General features: G+C 39.9%; 1 protein-coding gene and 4 non-coding genes across 5 annotated transcripts; all 5 read left to right on the top strand.

Moving 5' to 3' along the window:
• Positions 1-360: 360 nt before the first annotated feature.
• LOC126378380 (nucleolar GTP-binding protein 1) lies at positions 361-19373 on the top strand. The gene is made up of 15 exons (XM_050026691.1): positions 361-511; positions 611-763; positions 989-1110; positions 2402-2537; positions 4302-4403; positions 5942-6034; positions 6451-6600; positions 7950-8107; positions 9947-10088; positions 10915-11083; positions 11883-11992; positions 13284-13402; positions 15000-15133; positions 15786-15958; positions 18450-19373. Exons 1-15 carry the CDS (start codon positions 464-466, stop codon positions 18603-18605), a joined length of 1965 nt encoding a protein of 654 aa, XP_049882648.1. The 5' UTR covers positions 361-463; the 3' UTR covers positions 18606-19373.
• Positions 2930-3062, top strand: LOC126378612 (small nucleolar RNA SNORA16B/SNORA16A family). The gene has a single exon (XR_007568134.1). It is a non-coding gene; the product is annotated as a small nucleolar RNA SNORA16B/SNORA16A family (small nucleolar RNA).
• LOC126378605 (small nucleolar RNA SNORA16B/SNORA16A family) lies at positions 6097-6229 on the top strand. Its single transcript, XR_007568128.1, has one exon. It is a non-coding gene; the product is annotated as a small nucleolar RNA SNORA16B/SNORA16A family (small nucleolar RNA).
• On the top strand, positions 13588-13720 carry LOC126378606 (small nucleolar RNA SNORA16B/SNORA16A family). The gene has a single exon (XR_007568129.1). It is a non-coding gene; the product is annotated as a small nucleolar RNA SNORA16B/SNORA16A family (small nucleolar RNA).
• On the top strand, positions 17149-17283 carry LOC126378607 (small nucleolar RNA SNORA16B/SNORA16A family). The gene has a single exon (XR_007568130.1). It is a non-coding gene; the product is annotated as a small nucleolar RNA SNORA16B/SNORA16A family (small nucleolar RNA).
• Positions 19374-21222: the final 1849 nt, after the last annotated feature.

Below are 21222 nucleotides of genomic sequence, written 5' to 3'. Positions count from 1 at the left end.
AGCATAACTACTCGATATTGACACACCTGTATCATCTGAATTGATTGTTGTTTACCAAAGCAATTAGTAAGCTTTCTTTGGTAAATTATGATTGTTTATATTGGCAACATTGAAAGCACGTTTTGAATCCTATATCTAATCTATATATCTATCTATTTAAACCGTGGACATTTCTACTAATCTTAAAAAATATAAAACGTTGTACGCACTATATTGCGACATTTTTAGTTCATTAAATTATTTATCAGTTTTGAAGTATATATTCTAGAATAACGTATTTAATATGCATTACTTGATGTCATTGTAAACTTTGGTAAACATAAACAGAGTGAGAATTCACTGAGAAACAGATTACGAACACAACACACAAATTTTGCCATTTCTTTCTTTTTAAACACGTGTTGTACGTAATGTACACACGTCGAATTATTTTTGCTATAAAATAATAACAAAATAAGCCAAAATGAGTTTGTACAACTTCAAGAAAATCGCTGTGGTCCCCACGGCCAAGGTACGTGTGAAAATCCTGCATACATCATTTAAATTCACATTATTTTTTCCATAAGTTTTAGAAGTAACCTCAAAACTGTGTATTTCTTTTGATTTACAGGACTTTATAGACATAATACTGTCTAAAACGCAAAGGAAAACACCCACAGTAGTCCACAAGCACTACAAGATATCTCGGATACGTGGGTTTTATATAAGGAAAGTGAAATACACACAACAGAACTTCCATGACCGACTTTCTAGGATTATACAGGTTTGAACATGTTTTTTTTATTTAAAAATAACTTTTGAGGTCTGCGTAAATGTGCAGATATGTGACCTTTGCCATAGTTTGTAAAAACAGTTATGTGTATCCAAGTTGTGCAATAATGTGCTTATTTGCCAACTAGGGTAGGCAGAGGTACATTCACCGCAAGATGAACTAATACCCACACCTCACCGAGCTACCCTACCGCTATAACTGTCTTAATATTTTCAGGAATTCCCAAAACTAGATGATGTGCATCCGTTCTACGCAGACTTGATGAACGTTTTGTATGACAAGGATCACTACAAGCTTGGTCTCGGTCAACTCAACACCGCCAGACATCTTATTGACAAGTAAGTTTCACTTCACTTCTAAACTAATCTAATCTAATCTAGCCTACAAGATCCCACTGCTGGGCAAAGGCCTCCCCTTCCTCTTTCCATTTTTCGCGGTCCTGTGCGTATTCCGGCCAGTCCCTCCGGCAAGCGTCCAAGTCGTCACGCCATCTCTTTCGAGGTCTGCCACAACGCCACTTCACTTCATTTTTTAATATTTATGGCTGCATCGTTTAGAAACGATGATTCTGCCAATGTCAAGGTACTGCAGAAAAAAACAGTAAAAAAATAAAAAAAAATTGTTGGTAGTTACATTTCAATTGTACTGAAGACAATTATGAATAAAGAGTTAATGTACTAAAACATTCTCTTTCCCTTAAGATTTTTCTTTTATTTAAAAAAAAATATATATAATAAATAAGGGATACTGTCTGTCTTGAACAACATGATTGATTGCCTGGTCTGCTAATATGCCACCTTATGGCCGTCTTAATCCATCTTTTCACATTTCCACATCCCACAAAAGGATATGGAGTTATCCCTATCTTTCTATTTACAAATTTCTCTGCTCTCCCTCTATTTTCCCCCTTTTTCTCTCACTCTTACGTCATTAACTGTTAATTACAACATGTATATATATATTTTTTTAATATTAAGTATAAGGGGTGTTGGAGTCTGGTACAGGACCATCCAGGCAAGTCCGCTATGGACTCCTTGGTTTGAGAATGCCAACCTCAGTAGGAAGCTATTGATTTCAGCTCTCAGGCTTCGTTCCGGACACATCCCAACAAATAAGTTTTATCATTTAATGGGTATTAAACCTTCACCTCTGTGCCATGTCTGTCATATGGTCGATGACCTTTACCACGTTTTGTTGGAATGTGCCCGGAATATAGACGTGAGAAGAAAGGTTTTTCGCTCTCAAGGTGTGATTTCTCTTGGCAACGGAGAAGTCAATTGCTGGTTGGCAGAGCCACTATCAAATAAGGCTTTTAGTTTATACTATCTGGTTGACCAATCCCTTGTCTAAGGGATAGGTACACGAAAGCACCTATGAGGCTGGCATGATCACACAGGGTGTTCAAAGCCTCGTTAAAAATAAGAATAAAAAAAAAAAATATAAGCTGAAGAAGGCATCGAGACAAACCTATTTAGGTTTAGCGATGTTTGTAAAACAATCTATGTGTAATTTATGAAGTTATAAACAAAAAAAAAGCTAAAAAAAAATTGTTACAATAAGTTCATAATAAAGGCTATATCTATCTATCTATCTATAATCTGAGAACCTTAATATAACATAACCTTTCAGTGTAGCGAAGGACTATGTCCGCTTACTGAAGTACGGAGACTCACTGTACCGCTGTAAGCAACTGAAGCGAGCTGCTCTCGGACGCATGGCGACTATCATGAAGCGTCAGGCTGCCAACCTCACATATCTGGAACAGGTGATCATAATAATTTTTTGTTCTAAGAACTTAACCCAGAAAAGCTGACTGCCAATAAAATAGAAGGTTTCAAAAAAATAGAAATTACATACATACATAAACTAACGCAAATTTCCCACCAGGGTAAGCAGAGAATATGGAATACAAAAAAAAATATAAAAAAAATAGAAATTATATACATACCAGTCTCTGCTTACCCCCGTGGGGAAATAGGCGTGAGTTTATGTATGTATGTTAATTGCTACGCTATATAAACTATAATGACTCAATGTACAAAATGTATCTAGAATTAAAGAGAGTAACATTTTAACATTATTAGGATACACCACCTAGCCCAGTTGGTAGTGAATCCGCCTGCCACTTCAGAGGTACCAGGTTCGAATCCCGCGCGGACATGGCCCGATCGAAGCTGTGTAGAGTCTCTATACTCTGTTCAGTCAACTCGCGGCCGACAGCAGTCTTGCAATAAGGTCGCACGCGTGTTGATACAACGCATGATGTGCATTACCCATTGCAAGGACAAATACATCTAAATATATAAAAGGAGAAACTGACTGACTGACATATCAACGCACAGCCTTAACGGCTAAACATAGGCACTTGAAATTTGGAAGGGACGTAGCTTAGGTACCGTAGAGGTGCACTAAGAAAGGAATTCCCGGAATTCCCACGGGAACGGGAATTAGCGGGAAAATTCTTTTGTATGAAAAATCTAAACCCATTTAAGTTAGACGCTTGAAATTTGGCATGCAGGTACCTTAGTTAACTTAAAGCTTAATTGCAACAGGATATTGCAAAATTCCTACGGAAACGGGAGTTAGCGGGAAAAAATATTTGTATGACAAAATCGAAACCGCGTAAGATAGATGTTTTCAATCTAGCATGCATGCATACCTTAGTAAATATAAAGTTTAGTTATGGCTGTATTTTGAAAAATGGGAGTGAGCGGGAATAAAAATGTATGAAAAAATCTAAACTGCATTAGTTAGATGCTTGAAATTTGTTATGCATTCCCACACACACAAAGATCTCTCTTTTATAACACGCCACGCGGACGAAGTCGCGGGCAAAAGCTAGTTATTCTATACGTGCATAACATCACGCCTATTTCCCGTTGGGGTAGGCAGAGACCACGGAATTGGCTACTTGACAGTTGTAACAATACAATTATATTGTTTTTTTTTTTACCTAAAGCTGCTGTATATTTCTATTTAATGTCCTCTAGCCCTCGTTGACAATTACTTCCGCACAATATCCCAGGAAGAGGAAATGACTGAAAACCAGCGCTGGATGGCGCCATTAACGTCCCCACTGCTGGGGCACGGGCCTTCCCTTTGGATGGATAGGGAGATCGGGCCTTAAACCATCACGCGAGCCCAGTGCGGATTGATGGTTATTAACGACTGCTAATGCAGCCGGGACCAACGGCTTAACGTGCCTTCCGAAGCACGGAGGAGCTCGAGATGAAAACTTTTTTTTTTGTGGTCCTATGACTGGCCTTTGCGAAAGTTGCCTAACTTCAACAATCGCAGACCGAGCGCGTTAACCGCTGCGCCACCGAGCTCCTCATCTTTACCTAGTTCTTATAGCAAATGTAAATTGTTACTTGCAATAAATTTATTCTTATTAAAATATGACAGTGTAGATGAATCCAGTCACCTGTACAACCAGAGGAAAACAGATGAAACATCTCGCATCATGAATGTTACCTTTATCTTAGTTACCGTTCTGTACGTTCTTTATTCTTTATTCTTTGACCGTCAGGTGCGCCAACATCTGTCCCGTCTGCCATCCATCGACCCTTACACACGAACCATTATCATCTGTGGATTCCCCAACGTCGGCAAGTCCAGCTTCATCAACAAGGTATGTCAAATTCAAAAATATCTTTATTCAATAGGTAACATAGTTACACTTTGAATCGTCAATTTTACATAACGAACGTCTCATCCGCCTAAAACTACTGCAGCTTCTCACAACCTGTATAGCCGGGGAAAAGAAGCTGCAAGAAAAACCTCGGCACAGGGCCCTAGACGTTAGATATAAATAAACATAAAATATTGGTATACAATTGAGTAATTTAGCTGCCTAATATCAGTTCTCAGACAGTTAATCCCATGTAGTTACATTGTTTTAAGTTTATGCGGTTATTATCATAAATAAAACACATAATAACGGGTTCTTACGGGAGTCTCATGTCCCTACTTTAAACGCGGTAAGAACCCATTATTATGTCTTTTAATTAAAGTATGTACTTATGTAGTTATTGATTTACCACTACCGTAGATACAGCGTTTAATACAAAAATGCGGCGAAAACTTGGCGCTTGTTTAGCTATACATTCGTACACAGCGGTATATACATTCAATAAAATCGTGTCAAATTAAGAAAGTACGCATCGTCTTATTACGTATATTAGCGTTTGGTGCTTCGTAACGCGGTCGGGTTATACTGCCACTCGGATTGACCGGGAGTATTTGTTTTAGTGTATTTTAAACTAAAATAATAATTTTGGTGGGTTTTACTGCGAAAATTAAAATGTTTATACTGTGATAACATGCGCAATGTCATTACTTATTAGAAATATGATGTTCCATCTTTCTTTTTTCGCTTTGAGCTGCTATTTTTGCAAACAGTAGAACTAGGGCCCTGTGCTGGGAGGTTTTCTGGCCACGTCTTTCCCTCAGCGTTACAGATTCCGATGTGGTAGTAGTTTTACAGCTAGTTACATAATGGTGCTAATTACTGTAAATACCATTTAATTTTATTTTAAGTTATATCTGTCATTTTCTTATCCGCCGAAAAGGAAAGGGACGGGTAATCGACAAGCATAAAATTTATGGAACACACGTCAATTTTAAGCACAAATCTAAACCAACCGTCTAAAAATTTTACATCCGTCAATAACCCGACACAGTTAAGTAGACAGCACGTCAAGCGGATTGCATACCAGCGACGTACCTTTTGATTCGCCCGGGTTATTCATTCATTTACTCATTCTTCCTAAAATTAAGAGCTGTGAATCATCCTTCCCTTTCCTTTGCGACGGATATGAAAATGATGGATATAACTTAAAATAAAATTAGGCGGTGTCTGCAGGAATCGGGGCCAATATGTAATTTAATTTTTTAACGTTCAAAAAGCGCTAACTTAGTAAGCCAATATTGAAAAATATATAATTTTTTTTACCACGCACTTCTCCGTGTTGCCAGTTCGGCGCCTAATCGCGCACTGAGGTGTAGTACTGTCAACGTCGCTATATTAACAGTAACTTTGCGTCCCACTTTTTGAGCGCTGATGTTCAATATAGTAGTAAATTGTTTCATACGCGCACGCCGATTCAGAGTAGATCGTACTGCAGAATGATGAAGATGTCTATTTCAATAGCACTCATTTTATTTCAGATCACTCGCGCCGACGTAGAAGTTCAGCCATACGCATTCACAACAAAGAGTTTATACGTCGGACACACAGACTACAAATATCTGAGATGGCAGGTTAGTAAACTCACGCCTATGACCCCTAACGGGCTGGGCAGACCTGGAAATATTTTGAGGAATTATGGCCCGATCGAAGCTGTGTAGAGTCTCTATACTCTGTTCAGTCAACTCGCGGCCGACAGCAGTCTTGCAATAAGGTCGCACGCGTGTTGATACGACGCATGATGTGCATTACCCATTGCAAGGACATATATACAGGGTGTTAGTGACATCGTAACGAATACTCATGGGGATGATTCAGACCATAATTCTGAGTATGCTATTCTGAGCAAGTGGGATTAACCTAACCTTACCTTGAAATGTTAAGTGTCACTTTTCAGCACATACCTTGTTTTCTTGTACCATGGATTACTCTGTTATATGTTATATTAACGGGGTTTATATTTAAAGCTAATCCCCCCCCCCCCCCCCAGGTGATAGACACGCCCGGCATCCTGGACCACCCGCTGGAGCAGCGCAACGTGATCGAGATGCAGGCCGTCACTGCGCTTGCGCACCTGCGCGCCGCTGTGCTCTACTTCCTGGACCCCTCCGAGCAGTGCGGGCACAGCATCGAGGACCAGGTACTGATAATAATGTTCCCAATAAAAGACACCACCATAGTTGACCAGTCCATACACTCAATTGCAATTTGCCTTAATGTTTACTGTCTTTTTATATATACGGTCACGAGCATTACTATGTATACACTTTGGTACCATGTCACATTAACTTTTTTGACAAATTGAACTGTAAGTCTCACTAAATGTCAAATATGTTAGTGCGACAGAGTCCTAAAGTGGGTACATTATATTGCTCATGACTGTACTCTCTTGTGGAAGTTGTGTGAATCAGAATCAGAATCACTTATTCAACCTAATTATCATGGATAAACTTGTTGAAGGTCAATGTAACATTTTTGAATTTACGTCATTTCGCAACGTGTTATGGCTGAGGAGAAGAAATGACAAGAAACTGCAACAGCAACACATCTTTTAAATAAATGAGGGTACATTACAAGTTATTTAATAACTAGAGGAACACATTCAATACCAGACATTTTTATCATTTAGGTAATCATTAATCTTATAATAGGCTTTTTTACATAAAGTAAGCTTCACGTGAGCTTTAAATTTATTCTCTGACAAATTTAAAATATTACCTGGTATTTTATTGTAAAAACGTATACATAACCCCAAAAAAGATGAATTTAATTAACTTAATCTAGAATTTTGAACAACAATTTTATTTGTGTTATTCCGTGTTTTGTTTTTTATCTGTTCTGTGGTGTCCCTATAGGTATAATAAACATTTATTTTTTTCTTTCAAGAGGGGAAAATGCAACATTTAGATTTGCCTTCATGATGTACGGTAGTCGTCACTAATTTAAGAGTCACGCTCTTGTCGGTGTAGCATTCTTCATGCTACTTTTCAGGGAAAAATAACGGCCTCTGTGGTCCAGTGGTTGAGCGTCCCGACGCCCCGAGTTCGAATACCGGTGGGGACATATCATAAAAAATCACTTTGTAATCCCTAGTTTGATTAGGACATTACAGGCTGATCACCCGATTGTCCGAAAGTAAAATGATCCGTGGTTCGGTAGGCACGTGAAGCCGTTTGTCCCGGTTACTACTTACTGATGTAAGTGAGTAATCGTTATATGAGCCATGTCAGGGGCCTTTAGCTCAGCTTAGCTTTAGTTCAAAAATAACCCTAACACCAGGCTTGATGAGGTTGGTAATTCACCTCAAAACCCACACGATAGTAGAAGATTTACAATTTTGGAATCTTACCCTTAACTCTTAAAACTTTAAGAGCGCTTCCACACATAGACGCCACAAGGCTTGTGGCTTACAATAAAACGCGAAAAGAAATTTAAAAAAAAATGTATTCGATTTTTTTTTAGTAACTACCCTCTCTATTTCTTTCCCAGATATCCCTGTTCGAAAGCATTAAGCCGCTGTTCTCCAACAAACCACTAATCGTGGTGATGAACAAGATGGACGTAATAACCCCTGAGGAGCTGCCTCCCGCCAAGAGAAAGCTGATTGAGGACCTAGAAGCCGTCTGCGCCAAGGGGAACCTCGTCAAGTGAGTCAAAGTCAAATATACAGGGTGTTAGTGACATCGTACCGATTACTGAGGGGGATGATTCAGCTCATGAATTTCCACCACAAGGGTTGAAGAATTGAAAATAATTTAAAAACCATTAATTTTCTGACGGAAAATTCTACTTGATACCTACTTAGAATAATGATTCGAATCATCCCCCAAACTTTTCGTTACGATGTCACTAGCACCCTGTATTTATTGCTATTGGAAGAATAAAATACAGATTTAAAAACCTTGATTTAAGCACTATCCTCTCTTTGGAAAGTCGGAGAGAACATCGTGATCAAGTGTTTCTATACAAAATATTAAAAAAATGCGATTGATTCTACTTACTTTGTTAACAAAATTTTGTTTAAGTGTCGCAGCGTTAGACTTCGTCCCAATTCTGACACTTTTGCTATTCCTTTTTGCAGAACGGAATTACCTAAAGCACCGTTTTATATTTAGAACTTGTAGCAAATATAATGATAAATACAATAGCATTGACATATTTCATCTTAAGCACAATAAATTTGTATCTGCCCTCAAAACGTTGGAACAGATGTAGCATCAACTTTTCTTTCTATTTTTGTATTGCTTGCTTACTTAATTTATTTATTGCTTCTGTCTACTTCTCAGTGATGCATGTATTAGTTATAAGTGGAGACTTCATTGGCTAATGTACAAACTATTTGCATTTTTTAAATTGTTATTTAAGCTGTTTGTTTCCCGATTTGAAATAAATAATAGTATTTTATGCAACAGTTGTATAAGAAGGGTCAAAAAATGCGAGTGGCGTGAGTTGCGATGTGAGCCTTGGCGAACATCGCAATAAGAGACGCCACGAGCATTTTTTGACCTAGTTATACAACGTTGCATACAATACTTTTTCTACGACGACGTAATTTTAAACGAAACACAAAAATTTTCCAATTTATTTTCCAACGCGCGGGAAAATGGCGGCAAATGTATACTTTTTTTTTATAGTATATCTATGGCACCAAACAAAGTAAAGGTGCCAGTTTCCAGGTCAAAAAAAAAAAAAACAACAACAATGCTTTTTTGGCGACATTATAGTACAGTTACACTTTGTAAACAATGCTTTTATAGGCCATAGAGCGTACACTTTTTCAAAGAGTTTAATTATGTATGTACTTATATTAGACTTTTTGGTTATTTAAATGCCAGATTAAAGTAGAGGAGTAGAAAAAATAAATAAAATGCTATCGCACTGTGAGGTCGCAGGTTCCATCCCCAGCACCAACCTAAACAAAAAATATTCATACAAATGAGTATATCGTAACAGACAATGCAGATTAACGGCCTCCATGGCCCAGTTGTTGAACGTTGGACTCACGATCCGGAGGCCCGGGTTCGAATCCCGGTGGGGACATATCACAAAAATCACTTTGTGATCCCTAGTTTCGTTAAGACATTACAGGCTGATCACCTGATTGTCCGAAAGTAAGATGATCCATGCTTCGGAAGGCACGCTAAACCGTTGGTCCCGGTTACTATTTACTGATGTAAGTTATGTGTCTAAGTTACCGCCTTGGGCATATGCCTGTATGGTAACTTATAGTTGTAATTATTAGATAAATAAATAAAATAAATGTAAGTGAGTAATCGTCGAGCCATGTCTGGGGCCTTTGACGGCTCAATAATAACCCTGACAGGGTTGATGAGGTTGGTCATTCACCTCACAACCCACATGATAAGAAGAAATAATAATAATATTTTTTTTTTTTTTTATTTGCATTAACAATAGTGTAGAAGTGTAGAAGAAGAATGCTGTTGTGATATTTATTCCTAATTAATGTTTATAACGTTTGTGCCCAGCGCGGACTCGAACTCTGAACTGACGACGGTCCCGGTGATGCGCTGCTCCACCGTGACGGAGGCGGGCGTGCAGGAGGTCAAGATGGAGGCCTGCGAGCGGCTGCTGGGGCACAGGGTCACCGAGAAGATGAGGACGAAGAAGGTGACATTGAATTCAAATTTTAAAAATATCTTTATTCAGTAGGTAACATACACACACACGCAGACACACACTTACACTAATTCATAATAATTCATTCGCAATAAAAATGGTATTACAGTTTGCAGATGGTCAGCATTTAACATTTGGTCTACATTTTTAGTTATTTAAATTATAACATGGATATAGTTAAATAAAATAAAATTGATAATTTAAATGTCTACTACACACATACACACACACACACACAACACACACTTACACTACACCCACACACACAACACACACTTACACTACACACAACACACACACACACACACATTTACACAAACCAGCCCAATCCAGGTTAGGTCACATATCTCCGAAATGCATTTCTCGGGAGTGTGGGTTTCCTCGCGATGTTTTCCTTCACCGCTGAGCACGTGATAATCATTTATGATCCAAGCTAGAATTCGAAAATAAATTCGACAATAATTGGTTAAGGCCTACGCTGAGATACGAACTTCAAATCAAATCAATTTATTTGCGAGAACACAGAATACAAAAATGGTAGTGAAATAATGTCGATCGATCGATCTCATAGATAGATAGATAAATGATTTATTTGGTCTACAGACACACATGCATACAATACAAATCAACAAAAATACACACCACATACAAAATGTTTAACACACGCCAGGTATGTATGTGTGCTGCAGCAGCGCAAAACGGTCATAGCTCAGCGCAAGTTTTTGCCCTTTAGAGAAAATCGCTGATTTTCAGCTACAACCCGGATAGAGGCAACCGCGGATACGGTAACCGAACTAATTGAGTCGTAATATTCCAGGTGGACGGTATCCTCAACCGGCTGCACGTGTCGCTGCCCGCCCCGCGCGACGCCAAGGCGCGGCCGCCCGTCATCCCGCCCGCGGCGCAGGCCAAGCTGGACCGCGCCAGCCGCAAGAGGAAGCTGGAGAGAGAAATCGAGCTCGAGGCTGGGGACGATTACGTGCTTGGTATGACTTCTATTGTGTGGATTGTGAGGTGGATTACCAACCCCATCAACCCTGGTGTCAGGGTTATTACTGACCCGCCATAGGCCTCTGACATGACTCATGTAACGACTACGTACTTACATCAGTAACAACCGGGACCGACGGCTTAACGTGCCTTCCGAAGCACGGATCATCTTACTTTCAGACAATCAGGTGATCAGCCTGTAATGACCTAACCAAACTATGGATAACAAAGTGATTTTTGTGATTTGTCCCCACCGAGAATCGAACCCGGGACCTCCGGATCATGAGCACAATGCTCAACCACTGAGGGGTAGACAGAGGTATATTATATTTTACAGGGTGTCAGTGACATCGTAACGAATACTGAGGGGGATGATTCAGACCATGATTCTGAGTTGCTTATCTCAGGCGCCAGTCTCCACTCGTACATACCCTTCAATTGTGCATTATTTTGTGAAACCCATTTATGTACATTGTGGAGAACAAATAAAAAGATCTTTATTATTATTATTATTATTATCTTGGACACAGGTATAAATAGGTAGGTACCATAGCTGACTAAGTATATAAATACTTGTATTACAGCCTTGTAGTACTATTCTATATGTCTACCACCCCCACGAACACAGAATAGAATAGAAATAGTTTATTATGAAAGGACGCCACACAGAAAAAGAAAGACAACAATATCATATCTTATTTCCACTAAAACAATCACACTCACAATCACAGAAACGTGTCAGGTGACCCAAACAATCTATTTAACTCGTAATCATAATTTCCCACACGATTCCAGATCTCCAGAAGAACTACTCCGAGATTCCGGAGGAGGAGCGCCACGACCCCATCCCTGAGTTCTGGGAGGGACACAACATCGCCGACTACATCGATCCGGATATCTTCGACGTGAGTATTGTACAATATACATACATCATCATCATCAGTCCATACATAATTACACCTATTTCCTGTTAAGGTCGGCAGAGGCCCAGTTGGAAGAACGCTTGAGGTCGCAGGTTTGAATCCCAGCATAGGCTTAAACCGATTGTCGAATTTATTTTTGGAATTCATATTTCGATTATAAATGATTATCAAGTGCTCAGTGGTGAAGAAAAACATCGTGAGGAAACCCATATATCCGAGATATGCATGTGACCTAACCTGTATTGGGCTGGTTTTCCCTTCGCGGGTTGGAAGGTCAGACAGACAGTCGCTTCTGTTAAAAAACTGAACCTGTCAATTCGTCAGGTTAGGTAAGTGGACCCCGTGAGAAACGGGATAACGCTAGAAATATGACGTAGGTAGACACCACGGAAATGCATTGAAACTATATAAAATGTTATAAAAATAGATATTGGTCTATTCCTCGCTATATCTTTCCAATTTATTAATATCAGAATCAACAGCCTCCGTGGTTAGAGTTGGGCTCACCATGTGGAGGTCCGGGTTCGATTCCCGATGGGTACATTGTCGAAATCACTTTGTGAGACTGTCGTTTGTTTGGCAAGGACATTGCAGGCTTGACTCACGTGCTTCGGAAGGCACGTTAAAACCGTTCGTCCCGGCTCTTAACCGTAAAAAAACACCTCTACCAACCTGCAGCAGAGCGGCGTGGTGGAGTATGCTCCATACCCCCTCCGGTTGATTGAGGGGAGGCCTGTGCCCATCATATATGGGCTATTTATATTATATCAGAATACGGAATGTTGGACAAAATAATTTACTCAACATCTTCACATTCACTCTACTGCGGGGCGGAAGGCAAGAGGGAAACCACTGCCCTATTTTTCCCTAAAAGTAGCATGGAAAATGCTGCACCGACAAGAGCGTGGCTCTTAAATTCTTCTTCTATCATGTGGATTGTGAGGTGAATTACCAACCCCACCAACCCTGGTGTCAGGGTTTATTACTGAGCCGCCATAAGCCCCTGGCATGACTCATGTAACGACTACGTACTTACATCAGTAAGTAGCAACCGAGACCAACGGCTTAACGTGCCTTCCGAAGCACGGATTTTTTTACTTTTTTGGACAATCAGGTGATCAGCCTGTAATGTCCTAACCAAACTAGGGATCACAAAGTGATTTTTGTGATTTATCCCCACCGGGACCTCCGGATCGTGAGCACAACGCTGAACCACTGGACCGCGAAGGCCGTGTCTTTCTTAAATTGATTGATGATGATTCACATCCACCAGAAACTGGCGGAGTTGGAGAAGGAGGAAGAGCTCCGCGAGGAGAGCGGCATGTACGCCGCGCCCAAGATCGAGCTGGACAACACCATGAGGGAGATCCGCGAGCTGGCCAGGCAGATACGGTATGACCACGCCCCGGACACTTCATACGTTTTTTTTCCTTTTTTTTACTGAACGCTCTTTTTGTTAAAACGTAATTAGAATTGAAGAGAACAACATTTTAAGCGTTATTAGGGTACACCACCTAGCCCAGTTGGTAGTGAACCCGCCTGCCACTTCGGAGGTACCAGGTTCGAATCCCGCGCGGACATGGCCCGATCGAAGCTGTGTAGAGTCTCTATACTCTGTTCAGTCAACTCGCGGCCGACAGCAGTCTTGCAATAAGGTCGCACGCGTGTTGATACAACGCATGATGTGCATTACCCATTGCAAGGACATTCTTTTTTTTTTCATCCAAGTTTTTTTTTTTCTAAAGCGTGGAACTTAAACATAACTGGCGAGCAGTGGGTATTTACATTATACCTCTGGTTACCCCCTTTGGGGATAAAGTTATAAAAGGCTGTTATGGTAAATTTAAAAAGTACATATAGTATAAATTCACGTCTATTTCCCGTTGGGGTAGGCAGTGCGAGGCAGACTACAAAATGAAAATTAAAAAAAAAGTTTTTTTTGTTTGTTTTTTTTTTTTACTTTTTTATGTTAAATAATTGTAACTTCATACTAGTATACGCGGGGTTGAGAGTATAAAATTAAAAAAATATATTTTAGCTATATGCTCCGTACCCCTTCCGGTTGACTGAAGGGAGGCCTGTTCCCAGGGCGATATAGGCTATTTATATTATGAAATGAAATGTGTTTTTTTTTTTGTAGTAAATTGTGGTCATACATAGTGGAGGAAGTAAATATTATGGCTCAGCACATTCAGTCATATTCTGTCATACAATAGGTAATTATTATATTGGTCCCGATTCCTGCAGACACCTCCTAATTTTACTTTAAGTTATACCTGTCATTTTCTTACCCGCCGAAAAGGAAAGGGACGGATGATTGACAGCTCTTAATTTTAGTAAATGAATGAATAACCCGGGCGAATCAAAAAGGTATCTTGCTGGTATGCAAACCGTTTGACGTATGCTGTCAACTTAATTCTGTCGGGTTATTGGCCAATGTAAAATTTTTAGACGGTTGTTTTAGATTTGTGCTTAAAATTGACATGTGTTCCATAATTTTTATGCTTGTCGATTACCCGTCCCTTTCCTTTAAAAGTCATGTAGCGGACCCAACTAGTTGGCCACCTAGTTCCGCCCACATGCAACAGATGGCGCCACATTCAATAATGCAGTCTTCAAGCGGTCGTGAAACGCGATATCGAAGTTTACACAGCACGACGCGTATTACAACTTCCAACACAACACTGTTGGACCGTCGATCCCTAGTCACACTACCAACTTGTGGCTAGCGGGGTACTATGCTCAGTTCGGTACCACGAAAACATCCTTTGGCGGCAGCACATTCTTGCCGCTAAAGTCATAAAAAATTTAGTATTATTCTTAAATTTAAAATTATTTTCATTTTTATACTTTTGCGACGGAAAATCCCACTTGATATCAACTCAGAATCATGGTCTGAATCATCCCTCAAAGTTTTCGTTACGATGTCACTAACACCCGTATATGTTCTATAAAATTAATAATGCAAATAACGTGACCTCCCCCACAGCAACAAGAAGGCGATCCTCAAGGACGAGTCCCGCCTCACCAAGCAGTCCACCAAGCCCGTGATGCCGCGCACCAGCCGCGCCCGCGCCAGGGACCGCTCCACCGGCAAGCTCAGGGACGAAATGGAGAAACTTGGTGAGCTTTTTTCACGTGACATGCCAATTTTCCATCGCAACAGTCATCATCATCAATTTAACACGTTGACAGTCTCCATACAAAATGTTTTTACTTCCTTGTACATAAACATAAACTGCCTATATACGTCCCACTGCTGGGCACAGGCCTCCCCTCAATCAACCGGAGGGGGTATGGAGCATACTCCACCACGCTGCTCCACTGCGGGTTGGTGGAGGTGTTTTTACGGCCAATAGCCGGGACCAACGGCTTAACGTGCCCTCCGAAGCACGGAATCATCTTACTTTTTCGGACAATCAGGTGATTCAAGCCTGAAAAGTCCTTACCAAACAAAGGATAGTCTCACAAAGTGATTTCGACAATGTCCCCATCGGGAATCGAACCCGGACCTCCAGGTCGTGAGCCTAACGCTCTAACAACTACACCACGGAGGCTGTTAAATAGTCGAATCTTAATACTAAATATACAATTTATCAATAAAATTATTAAAAAAAACTTAGTCCATAAATAACCTGCCCCTGACCGTTCCCGGTGCAAGGGTGCCCATAACGGTCGCCGCATTACCGCGCTGAATAGCAATGGCCAACCTTTGCTCCAAGAACGAACCTGAGTCACCTGTATTTATTTGTGTTATTTCGGCTACTCCCTCCAGGCGTGGACATGTCGGAGACGAAGGAGGCCCACTTCACGCGCTCCGTGTCCCGGGGCCGCTCGGCCTCCGCTGCAGCATCAGGCCCGGTCGCCAAGAAGGCGCGGCTGGACGTGTCCCGCGGCCGCTCCGTCAGCCGCCCCGCCCGCGACGAGCAGGGCGTCAAGGATGTTGCTGTCAGTATACACTCAAATTTAATCATATCTTTATTCAATATTATTATTACTGTATGTCATCATCATCATCATCATCATCAGCCCATTAACGTCCCCACTGCTGGGGCACGGGTCTTCCCTATGGATGGATAGGGAGAACGGGCCTTAAACCACCACGCGGGCCCAGTGCGGATTGATGGTTATTAACGACTGCTAATGCAGCCGGGACCAACGGCTTAACGTGCCTTCCGAAGCACGGAGGAGCTCGAGATGAAAACTTTTTTTTTGTGGCCACCCATCCTATGACCGGCCTTTGCGAAAGTTGCTTAACTACAACAATCGCAGACCGCGTTTACCGCTGCGCCACCGAGCTCGTCAAACATTGTATGTCACAACATACTACTGTAGACGACAGGTCGACATGGCAATTCTCTAGTGACGTGACGTTTTCAATATCGATATATTTTTATTATGTATGTAACAAAATGTGAATAAAATAATACCACGTTTTCATTTAAGTTAATATTTATTCATCTGAATCATCTAACGTATAGCGATACGTTAGATGATTCAGATGAATAAATATTGACCAGTGACGAAGATTCTTTAAGTTTTTGTAGCGACAAAAACTTAAAGAATCTTCGTCACTGGTATCTCCGACTTTTATAATAAGCCCTGTCTAATGTCCGATTGACAGAAAATTTGTAACAATTATTTTTCCGTTCAATGTCACAATTTTCTAACACTTTTCTAGCTAGTTCTCGAGCTTGAGAGTGAATTATTGGTTTTTTTGCTTGAACACGCGACGAAGATGCAACCGTAGCCATTTTTAAAACACAATAGTAATAAATTATGTGAGCGAGATTATAATCGATAAACGCGGTCGATGCGGACTCGTGCGACACTAAGACTAAGACGCCGCGGGGACTGTGCGGGTGTGCGGGGCGACCCCGCCCCGATATAGTGATTTCGAGAATAATTGTAAAAAAAAACATTACTTTAGGAAAAAATCTAATAATTATCACTAATTTAATTACACTATTGCATTCAGTCGTGGATACTGACATAAAATTCAATAGATTTATTTTTGGTAAAATGTATGTAGAATTAAAGAGAGCAACTTTATAAGCGTTATTAGGATACACCACCTAGCCCAGCTGGTAGTCAATCCGCCTGCCATTTCGGAGGTACCAGGTTCGAATCCCGCACGGACATGGCCCGATCGAAGCTGTGTAGAGTCTATCTATACTCTGTTCAGTCAACTCGCGGCCGACAGCAGTCTTGCAATAAGGTCGCACGCGTGTTGATACAACGCATGATGTGCATTACCCATTGCAAGGACAAATATATAGTAACATCGTAAAAACATAAGAAATCAGAAATTATTTATTCGCTTAGGATATGTAGGTACAGAGTCACAATATGGTATAAAGCAGTGTTACAACATCTCTATCCTGCTAATTATTATTAGCATGCAAACGTACAACGTAAAGAATACAGAGGTGGATAATTCAGACCATGATTCTGAGTTAATATCAAGTAGAATGGAAGGAGCCTCCCCGAGCGGCGCATTGAAGTTTTCTCGCGCCCGGCGCACCCTGGTAACAGTCTGCGGACGGTTTAGTCGGTAACGCAGACTGGCCGATCCTTTCACCACGATGGCGATCCAATGTGATCGGTCCTCATCAGACCAAACAATTCGAAATCACCAGAGCCAGAATTTCCCATTGCAAAAACATAACTAACTTATTAAAAAAAAATCATTAAATCATTAATTATTAAATCATTAATTATTAAATCATGGTCTGACTTATCCACCTCAGTATTCGTTACGTCACTAACACCGTGTACATAATGATAACTATTCACCTTCTACTTGGATAGCCTATATACGTTCCACTACTGGAGGTATGGAGCATACTCCACCACGCTGCTCCACTGCGGGTTGGTGGAGGTGTTTTACAGCTAGTAACTGGGACCAAAGGCCTTCTAAAGCAAGGAATCATCTTTCTTTTAATTCAATTTACATAATCTTTTCTTTTTGGTTATCTTCATAATTCATACCCCTCGTGGCTGATTGAGAGGAGGCCTGTGCCCAGCAGAGGGAGGTATATCAAATCAATTTATTTGCGAAAACACATAGAATACAAAAAAGGTGGTAAAATAATTCAAATAACAATGTTGTGATGTGTTCGGCCTGCTTGCTGGCGTACAAAATACAAAAATAATAATAATAAAGAAATGGTATATGGTCGTAAGGCCCAAATGCCTTTTAAAATCCAAATCCCATTGTTTAACTATTGTGTCTGGAAATCCGGGCCTTACGAGGATATTAAAAAGAAAATTATACTTATTATTAAAAAAATATATAATTAAAAAAAGAAAAAAAATATATAATTAATTTCTTATTATGTAAGCTGTTATGTCAAGTACTTAATGCCATTTACAGCAAAGATACAATAAAGCACGAAAAAAAAATATCTGACCTTAAATTCCCTATCTCCTTTCACAGATGCGAAAGAAAGTCAAGGACATGGCGCACGTGGCCATCTCGAAGAAGACCAAGAAGATGGGCCTCAAAGGAGAGGCGGATCGCTTCATCGGAACCAAGATGCCCAAACATCTGTTCGCTGGCAAGCGAGGTGTCGGCAAAACCGACAGACGATAATGATAACCCACTGGCTCTTACTGTTATTTTATTATCTTGTATATTACATCAAGTTTATATTTTTCTGGCAAACGAGGTGTCGGCAAAACCGACAGACGCTAATGATAACCTAGGACTTATATGTTATTATGTTGTATATTCCGTCAAATTTGTAGGTTTCAAGTTATTATTCGATTTGTTTATCAAAATGATATTCTCTCTTACAAGCCTCTGTTGTCTCTCCACTTTCCCACACTTTTCCACTTTTTGTATTCCCTGTCTGGGGGTTTAAAAAACCACAATGTTGTCTATTTGGCAACCACCAACAGCAAAACTAGCTTTATCTGTTTCATCTTCAAAGTTCCAGCCTCCAGCCACTTACTTTCATCATCAAAAAAATCGATATATTGATAGTTGTCATTTTGAGAAGTTAGCATTCTGAGAAGTTGGCATTTTGCGAGTGGTTGGCATTTTGCGAAGTTGTCATTATGAGATGAAAGGCTTTCTTGCACATATTGTTAGTGAAGGAAGGCACTAGTTTAACAGCTGGCAAACTAAAATAGGCTCCTTGACAACCAAAAATGAGATACTTTTTACGAAACGTCAAAACGAAAGTTCCCTTTGGAAGCAGTCAATCGTCGTGCTCATTGTTACTTAATTCATGAATAAAATTCGAAAATAAGCCGAAATGTAAAATGAGATTGATTTTTTTGTCACCGAGGATGAGAAGCAGTGTATTTTCAATATTGTGTTATTATTTAAGAGTATAAATAAAGAAGTTGTATCATATTTTGTGTTATCATTTACTTATTAATTGATTTATAGGAAGATTATTAGATTTTTTGATTGCTTTCAATTTTTTTTTACGTTTTTCCTCACCTTGTGGCTGTCTGGAAGAAATCGCTTTAAGCGATAAGGCCGCTATTTCCCATGTACTTAGTTAAGAGTCTTTTTGTAATTATTTCTTTTTATTTTGGTGCAATAAAGTGTATTTGTATTGTATTGTAAGAAGACAATTTGCAGCCAACACACATATAGAGGAAGTACATAGGCGTATATACCGCGATCAGATCTAGGATATTTTATAACACCAGGTCAAGAGTACTATAAACCGGCGAGCGTGGGTGAAGACTTTGATGGGAGTGGAGGAAGCGAAGGTGGTGTGTCAGGATCGTAGCAAGTGGAATTCCGTTGTCTCTGCCTACCCCAACGGGAAATAGGCGTGATGTTATGTATGTATGTACAGTCATGAGCATCATATACCCGCTTTAGAGCCCTGTCGCACTATCATATTTGACATTTAATGAGACTTTATGGTTTTAAAAAGTTAATGTGACATGGTTTCTTAACGTATACATATTAGTACTCGTGACCGTACGAAGAAACCAGAGCAAAAAATATCGTAAGTATTTTGCTGTATCAAGGTGTATTTTAACACCGTTAACGCAAAAATAATCCAAAATCTCCCGTTTTGTCTTTTTCCAAGTATAGAAAGAAAGAAAATATTTATTTCCATATTGGACACCACATTTACAAACTTAAATTACAGAAATAAAAAAAAAAAAAACACAAATAATTACAGACATTAAATACACAATGGAAGCGCACAAAATAAAAAAAGGATCTCACTCAGCATAATGCTTAGCACGGGCCGCGGCGCTGGTATTATATGGGAGACTTAACGAACGCGAGCACGGACACACCAAACTCAATTACTTACGTATCTAGTTAGGTATTACGTAAATTAGCGACATTACTGTTCTAGCTAAATAATAATAATAATAAAATCGTTTATTTCGGACAAAGTCCATATAGAATGTTAGTATTATACAAACGACTTATAAACTAGTGTTAGTAGGACATTATTCGGGCGATCAAATGTATGCAAAAAGAATCTGACTTGCGTTCACGGTAATTTCACTTCCTATATTCGAAGAATACTCTTCAAAGTACCAGGAAAACATGGACTGCAAGGGCACAATTCTATCTCGACAGAATCCTTTTCTGTGATTGGCTAAAATAAATTTAATTGTCACTTGTCATTTTCAACCAATCAAGGCCCGAGAAAATTCCTAAACGTCAGAAGATTTGTCAAATATACTAACTGAGGGTAGTACGTAAGCTTGAGGTAGTTCGTCAGAATACAGCTAACAAAACAATACACTTCTCTTTCGCGCTAACCTGTATACTGATCTTTCTGTCCTTGTCAAATTTAATCACAGGTTAGAATTTTTATGAGGGTACTTTTAAATATGTTAGTCAGGCGGTCAAGTTGTTTGACAGACCAGCCGTTAGAACAATACTTGTCCCTTTCGCGCTAGGCTATATACTAATATATCTGTCCTTGTCAAACTAATCACACAATCATCTGGTTTCTTGGGTCGCTGAAGTTCCTATTGAGTTATGCATTCCTAGTACTCGAAAACCAATATCACCAACCAATAGCACTATTGTGAGCAGTACGTTCTATTTTTCCCCTACAAGTCGATCGCCGATAACAACATTAGCTCACGACTATCCCGATTGGGGTAGCCAGAGGTACATCCATCGCAAGATGAACTAAGTACTCACGCCTCACCGAGCTTTCTGTTAGACCAACATCGGCGCCTATAATGAAATGAAATGAAACAATAAATAA

Source organism: Pectinophora gossypiella, chromosome 26 (genome assembly GCF_024362695.1).
Source record: "Pectinophora gossypiella chromosome 26, ilPecGoss1.1, whole genome shotgun sequence".
Taxonomy (NCBI): Eukaryota; Metazoa; Arthropoda; class Insecta; order Lepidoptera; family Gelechiidae; genus Pectinophora; species Pectinophora gossypiella.
This window is presented reverse-complemented; position numbering and strand designations above follow the sequence as displayed.